Source organism: Poecilia latipinna, unplaced genomic scaffold (assembly GCF_001443285.1).
Source record: "Poecilia latipinna isolate Pla-1442-1.1 unplaced genomic scaffold, P_latipinna-1.0 Scaffold380, whole genome shotgun sequence".
NCBI lineage: Eukaryota > Metazoa > Chordata > Actinopteri > Cyprinodontiformes > Poeciliidae > Poecilia > Poecilia latipinna.
In genome coordinates this window covers 275,133-282,973 of record NW_015112996.1, presented here as the reverse complement: position 1 = coordinate 282,973, position 7,841 = coordinate 275,133, and the positions used below count along the sequence as shown (strand labels likewise).

The 7,841-nt window shown below is 37.8% G+C and overlaps 1 protein-coding gene across 1 annotated transcript; it reads left to right on the top strand.

Annotated features, from left to right (window-relative positions):
* The first annotated feature begins 2,476 nt into the window (after positions 1-2,476).
* On the top strand, positions 2,477-5,202 carry msx2b (muscle segment homeobox 2b). The gene is made up of 2 exons (XM_015036781.1): positions 2,477-3,049; positions 3,934-5,202. Exons 1-2 carry the CDS (start codon positions 2,665-2,667, stop codon positions 4,389-4,391), a joined length of 843 nt encoding a protein of 280 aa, XP_014892267.1. The 5' UTR covers positions 2,477-2,664; the 3' UTR covers positions 4,392-5,202.
* The last annotated feature ends 2,639 nt before the right edge of the window (positions 5,203-7,841 follow it).

Here is a 7,841-nt window from a genome sequence, read left to right as displayed (position 1 = left end):
GTAGGCCTTAACATTCAAACTATTATATTAATTAATTTTGCATATCATGAACCAATTTTTTTGTTGTTGTTCTTTTTGCTTGGTTCAACACACTCTTTATAAAGAAACATTTATTGATTTGATATTAGACCAAACATGACAAAATTATTTGGAAATACTAAGGACTAACTGCAAAACAAAGAGACAGTTCAAGGACAGAAAGACAAATAGGGGTTCAGGAAATGAAAGACAGACTGTGACAAACAGGAGTAATGGAATTTTGAGGTAAAAAAAAATGAAGATGAACAACCTGCATGAGGGTGAGAACAGAAAGAAAGAAGAGCTTCAGGAATGAACATACAGAGCAGTGATCTAATGATGCATAACTAAAATAAAGGCATCAGAGATAAAAGGCTGCAAGGACAAAGTCAGGAGGTGGAAACGCAAGAAATGTGCCAAAATGACAGTCAGCCAAGACTGACAAGGTGCCTGCAGGGTTACAGGCACAGCCACAGACCGAGCAAGAGAGAAAGAGAAAGAGAGAGAGGTGGGTTGGGTGGAGGAGGAAGAAGGAGGTGGGGATCCTGAACTGAGCTGTAAAAAAAATAAGGCAACAGTTTGTCCCCTGAGGAGTTGGTCCTTTCATCTGGCCGCTCACTGGCGCCTCCACAAACCTCTGATTGTCTGTGAAATAACCCCACTTTAATAAGGCAGCAGTAGCAGCCTCCTGGGAACCAAGAGCTGCTTCACACAGACAAACCAATCTGGATCTGCTGGCTTCATCTGAGCACACAAAGAAGGACTTTTCATCATGTTGTTAATTCATTTAGTTTTAGGGATGTTTTAGTGGTAAAAAAAATAAATAAATAAATAACTTTGAAAAGGAATCCAATTAATCTTGTACAATTTTAGGGTTGTGTGAATTCTGATATTTAGACAGTATATTTAACAAAAAGCCTCTTTGTTAAACACAAGTAGTAAGGCAACAGATAAGTCATTATTTAGGCACCCATGACTAGAGGGGAAAGATTTTAAAATATGGGAAAATGACAAGAGTGCAGCTCTCTATTAAGAGCTAGGAAACCTTATTTTTAATGCTTCCATGTAAAAGTTATCTCATAATAAATACAAATTAAGTACTTTATATTGGCACTGTGAATAATTGAATCATAGAACAAGAAGATGGATGAGTCAGTAGAAGGCAAACAGAGATGCCATCCAAGATGTCCTGCCAAAGGCTTAGAGACAAGCAGCCTTTTAAGAACTAGTTCTGTTTTATTTGGGTGTGAAACCCCTCTATAAAAGCCTGACAATCAGTACATACCAGCACTGAAGCTCACAATGGAAAGTCCCAATAAAGAGGAGACCAAACAGATGAGAGAGCAGGGGAGATAAAGAAGAAAGGGATCTGTGTTTCATCCCGGGTATAATTCTCTATAATTATCCGCATGGGGCCCGTGTTTACACATGCAGTCTCATGAGGTTAGAGTTAGAGCTAATCCATTACTGGTGCTTAACATGTGATAATGCTGTTGCATGGTTATTATTTTTACAGCCTATTTCTCTGAATCCACTTCTTAAGCAAGTTAAGCAATATGGAACTGTGCATATTGAGTTCCCAAAGAAGCAGAACTGATTCACTCTGACTAAAACTAAAGTCTAGAAATCTTTCACTTCCCAGCATTTTAGAGGGAAAAATGGTAGGAAATTAATTTTATCTTGGCACATACAAGTAATATATTTCCAGCTTAATTCACAAGGTTTCACTTTTTGAGGGTTTTTTAGCAACTGGTAATTTTTTCAGATGAATATTTATTTTGTGGGATAAAAGTGTGAAAGCCTTTCGGTCAGCTGATGGATGGCAAATAAAAGTACTGCACTTTATCTGGACAATCATCAACAGTCTATAATTTAAGTCTGTCAAATGGCATGATGCATAATTTGACTGTAACTTTTAAAACCTTGGGTCACCAAAACTAAAACTATTTCTTAAAAAGTCTATTCGAGTACTGAGTAACTGATCAAATTATCAGTTATTTGATATTTTAAAATGACATCATCAGATGGACTAAAATGTAGAGTTAAATGGAAATTTTGGTATTTTATGGACCAAACTGACAATAATTCACAGAACAAAACAAACAACAAAAAATCAGACAAAAAACAAAACAAAAAAAATCCAAATCAGTTTCTTTCAATATAAAAATTATGAAACTTTAACAAAAACTGCAGGTTTGCATCTTTGATGAATTGTTGGTTAAAACATGCTTGTTTTTCATTCAGTGGGTAGACAATCCAGACGTTTTACTCAAGAGTAGCGATAAAAGTACATGTAAAATAAAAGTTACTCAAGTAAATGTAATTGAGTAAATGTAACTAATTACTACCCAACTCTGAAAGTGAATAAAAATCTTAAAAAGGAATTTCCCAGGTTGTACTTCATAAAAAAAACAAGAATAATTTCCCACGGTTCTTGAAAGCAGCACAAGTTCACTCATAAACATTCTGGGTAGCAGCGATTGGTCAAAGCTAAACTGTGTCAGCGTGTTACGTTTACAAACTCGCTCCCAGTACCTGACAGCTCAGAGCGCTTCGCTCACCGAGGACACCATCACCTGACGGGACTTCTGACGGCGCTCTCCGCTTCCAGTCCACCTTTACTTCTGGAAGAGACCTGGAGAAAAGATGACCTCCCAGCACACTGCGAAAGACTTGGATCACTGTTCCGAGGAGGCGAATAACAGATCGGTCTCCCCAGAAGTGCAGAGTGAAGAGAAGACGTCGCCGATTCTCCGTCCGCATCATCCATTCAGCGTGGAGGCGCTCATGTCCGGGAGGAAGACGGAGCACCGCACCGAAGCGTACACCTGTTGTAAAACAGCTGGAGCTACCGTGTCAGCCCCAGCGGCAGGGCTAAAGTCTTTGTATCTGTGCCGGGACACGTGTAGTCCTCCCGGGGAAGGTCGGAACAGTTTCGCGGCGGTCCCTTCTTCGCCGGTGAAATCCGAGGTGTCGGAGTCAGAGGAATGCTCACACTGGGTTTCTGCCAGCGCCTTCTCCACACAACCACGTAAGTTTATTCCCATCTTATCAAGCATCAGAAAGCTTCTTTATTTACTTTTTTCTTTTTTTATGTAGTTTATTATCTACATTAAACCTTTTAGATTGGTTTAAAACAAGAACAAAGTTCAGCTTCTCCAAGTAAGACTCAGAAAAATCAGGAAGCAAGGATATTTGAGTTCACACAATTTTCAATCAATGCCTAAATAAATATTACATTGAAACTTGGTCGACTTTGTGCCCCAAAGCATGTTTTTGTCTTTCCCATTTTAAAGAATGACCGAGAAAAATTGGCGCTTGACACGTCATGTTTTCAAAAAATAAAAATAAAAAAATAAAATAAGACATGGATTACAAATTAAACCTTCCCAAGATGAGTTGATTAACTTAAAAATCAAAGTGTTAATAGGTGATATGGCTTATGTTACCTAGATTTATTTTTTGTTTATATTTGTAAAAAAAATAAATAACATTCCTAGTTTGTCATCATTGAAGTTTTTTAAAGAATATTTAAATGTACCTGAATTAAAGGTTTACTTTTTTTTTCAAAAGTGTAACACAATGTCCTCTGTCAGAATTTGGTATTACAATAAAAAGTATATATAACCAATTACAATATTAGTAAATTTGATTTATCTTCCAATATTTCTGTTCATTGATAATTTATTTACTTACTTAGTTTATTTAAACTGTTTCTCTGCCAGATTATAATCTAAAACTAATAAAAATGAAAGAAGTAATGTCAAGTCAAAGCATGATTGTCAGTTTTTCAACTCAAATTCATGTAAGTTTTTGGAAAGTCATTACCTGGCATATATATTCTATTCAGATCATGTTATAATCAGAATAGCTGAGGTCACTATACTAAATTTTTCGCTCTTTTTGTTGCCTAAGGTCACATCAGTCCAGGCTGTCAGCTGAGGAAACACAAGACCAACAGAAAGCCCCGCACTCCCTTCACTACGTCCCAACTCCTGGCTCTGGAGAGGAAGTTCAGACAGAAGCAGTACCTGTCCATCGCAGAGCGAGCAGAGTTCTCCTCCTCCCTGACCCTGACAGAGACCCAGGTGAAGATCTGGTTCCAGAACCGTAGAGCAAAGGCAAAGAGGCTCCAGGAGGCTGAGCTCGAGAAACTCAAGATGGCCGCTGATGCCAAGACGGCAGTGGTGGCAGCCACTGCCACTTCTACAGCGCTACATCCTGGCTTTACGTTACCCCTGTCGCTGGGCGCCATGTCTCTGTACGGACAGTCATATTCTGCCTATCACCACCACCAAAGACCCATTCTGCCCATTTCCCCGTTAGGACTGTATGCTGCTCCGCTGGGATACAGCATGTACCACTTATCATAAACATGGAAATATTTTATGTATTTTGCTTTTATGCATTCCAAAAATGGACAGAGAGGATGTGTGCTTGACATTTAAAAAAAAAAATAAAAAATTGTGTACAGCCTATCCATATCACCTGCACAAGAAGTGTGACGTTCAGAGCACTTCAGATCAAATTAGCAACCTGTTTTTCTTCCCCTAGGTGAGGATAGAAAGGCGCTTCCTGTTCTGCCCTCGTCAGACACCCCGTTTACACGATTGGCCTGTAATGCGGAGGGGTGTTTCTGTCTGGGTGCTGTTTATCCTCTTCACTTGTTTACATCAGCAATAATTGAGCAGGGGCGAGGACTTGCACTGGGCACCAAAGCACAGACCGCAGCTGTTTTCTTAAGCCTTGTTCCCAATCAGACGCAGTGCCTTGTGTCAGAAAATGGCCTCAATGTCAGGATACTTGTGAGGATGAACTGGAGTTTTAGCTTCTCAGGACAGATTGAACATATCACTGAAGCTTTCTTGTGGTTTACACAAACCAATTGCCTTAAAAACATCATTGCATTCAGGTTAAACCTGAAAGTCGCCTGCGCTCTAGCAAAGCATAATTTATACCACTATAGTTGAAGTTTCTGTTTTTCTTCAAAACACATTTATAGCACAATAACATATTTATCTCCTATGAAATACAATGCTGGAAATGTATGAGTGCCTTTCGTTGTGTATTTATGGAAGAGAATATGGTACAAAGTTTTACCAAATGTGTATTTATATTGCTCCTTTTGAGCATTCTATGCTGTTCTTGTTTTGTCATCTGAAATTAAAGCTGTTTAGATTCTTACATTCAGATATGTATTTTTTATAGCAAAGAAAATAATACACGAATACCTATCTCTAGGTAAAATTAGTTTTTAAAAGATTTTGAGGAAGTGCATTCTTTGCAGCTTTTGCAGTCTTTTATTAGGCTAAAATTAATTTATTGAACAAACTTATAAAAATGCCAGATGTCCGGAATATTATTTCCTAATTGACAACCAATAATCACGTGCAAGTTGAACAACAGCATAATGTAGTCTCACATTAAGTGAAGCTAGTTGCAGTGAACAACTTATACTTGCTACATTTTGAAGTATTTTTGCTTTTATTCAAAGTTAAGTCACTGCTTGCTGCAGCTATACTAGTTATTCTGCTTTTAGAAAGAGTGTTGACAAGAGACGCTTGGATCATGTTTTTCATGTTGATTTTCCAGTTTTCTTTATGGTTTAATATACTTGGTCCAAATTTAATTTACATTCTTATGATAGTAACACATAAAGGAGAAGGAATCTTTATCACAGGCTTTTGAGTCCGGCATAAAATGAAGGCATTACATTAACTTCATTTATGCATGAAAGCATGCATCCCTCATCTTTATATGATTTTTATTCAAGTTCATCGTCAGACATACTGTTGGTTGATGTGTTTACAGACTGAAACTAGCAGGAGTTCTTACGTTTTATCCATTTAATTGCTAAACATTATGGAAGAAAAAGAAAAACAAAACAGATTATTCAGTCCTTGACATGATGATCACTGTTCAAAATTCATTCAGGGCAAAACTGACCAAATGATTGGTTCATTGTTAGCCTCGACAAACTAAGTTACCAAAGATCAGTTAACATATTTACAGAAGAAGGTCATGCATTAAACTAAATTGTTACCAATTTGATTTTTGATCAGTTTCTCTTTAACTATTCAACTATTTTGAATCTTGTCCTGGCATCTTAAACTAATACTATGGTGGGTCTGGCTGCTTTGAGGTGTCACAAGCAGATTTGCTCTGAACAATAGGCTACATCAGTTTTAGGCAATAAAGACAAAAGACGGAGAGGAAGAAAAACAAGTCAGGGGTAACCAGGGAAAAAAACAGAAAAGACTAACAGAATAATACAAGTAATACTTCTTTCTCATTAGGACGTATTTTTTGCTCTTATTTCCCGATCTATTAACCAGCAAAATTAAACCACAACTAATGCCAGAGTTTAAAGCCACAGGGTGAGTTTTGAGGTGCCTGTGCTTTTGTTAGGATTGTAAAAGCAGCTTAAAAACTTCCTTGTGACTTTGATGTAACAAAGGAATTGTTTATAGGCAGCGGCACATTTATGAGGTTCCTCTTTAATCAGAACAAGTTGCAGGGGTCGTGCAGGCAGTGAGAACTGGCAGGGGAAGCAAGCAGCTTACACAGACGAGCAATCAGCTTAATGAAGTGCAGACTGGTAGGGATGACTGTCTTTTCTCTTGTGAAACATCACATTTGTGCTACATGGACAAGGAGGGGGAAATCTGAGTGTGAAGAATCCACTAAAGCAGCTTCTTTATGCGAAGACTTGACATTGGCAGAGGGGATTTGTTTTTGTCACTGTTAGCTATAACTCATTTGTCAGTGATTGGTCATATTTGTGGTTTTACATGTTACTTAAAGAGAAAATGTGACTAAGAACCCCTCTGGGTTTAAGTCATGTGCTTGTATGCAACCTCCTCTAGTGGCTGTTTGATGCATAGCATTCGATTATGACTACTTCCTAAAAAATGTTTCCAATGCAAAGTAAACAAAGGCTTCATTATGAAATGGCTCTCCTTTTAGAGTCTGGTGAAGTGAATCCAAATTCCAAGGTGAAGCTAAATTTCTAAACATAGCTCTGACTTGTTTTTCAGACTAAAATTTCACACCCACCCATTTGCAAAGTCAAAACTGTGACTGTGAGAAATTATGACCACACCCTAAGATGAAACATAACCAAATGCTTGAGCTTGAAAAGATTTTAAATATGTGTAGAAAATAACTCAGAGTGGTCGTTCTTCCTGTGAGGCCAAACCAGAAGAAAAGTTGCAACAGTGACCTCAGGATTTCTTAAATCAGGCAGGAATCTCACAATGTGTTTCAGTTCAGATCTTGGTCTTTTTTTTTTTTTTTTAATATGTCATTCACATGTTCATGCTCACATTCTGATGGTGGTGAAGCCCACTGTAAGTCTGACAGAAGTGAGGCTTCTGTGCATCAGCACCACTGGATCCTTTGACTCCCACAGGCAGGCGGGAGGTGAGAAGGAGCGGGCGTATCTGGCTTACAGACACAATAAGACGGACAGGATGAACTCCCACCTCCTGTCCTACATAGACTTTCAATCTCAGACATATTTCCCACAGATTGCTTCAACTGGCTAAGAGAAGCATTTACTGACAAGAAATTATAATTTGTTGAATTTTGACCTTTTACGTGCTTAAAAGTTAATGTGTAGACCCTAAATATGTTGACAGTGAACATTTACTGGCATTTCTTAAGTGTTTTAATGAACATTTATTTACATTCTTATAAAAAAAAAATCCTAATTCTACCCATACAGTGTGAAAACATCAACATTTATCCTGTAAAATCTGCTGTGTTGAAGAATCCAAACTTATAGAAATTAACTCTTTCTCTCTTGAAACACACATATGTTT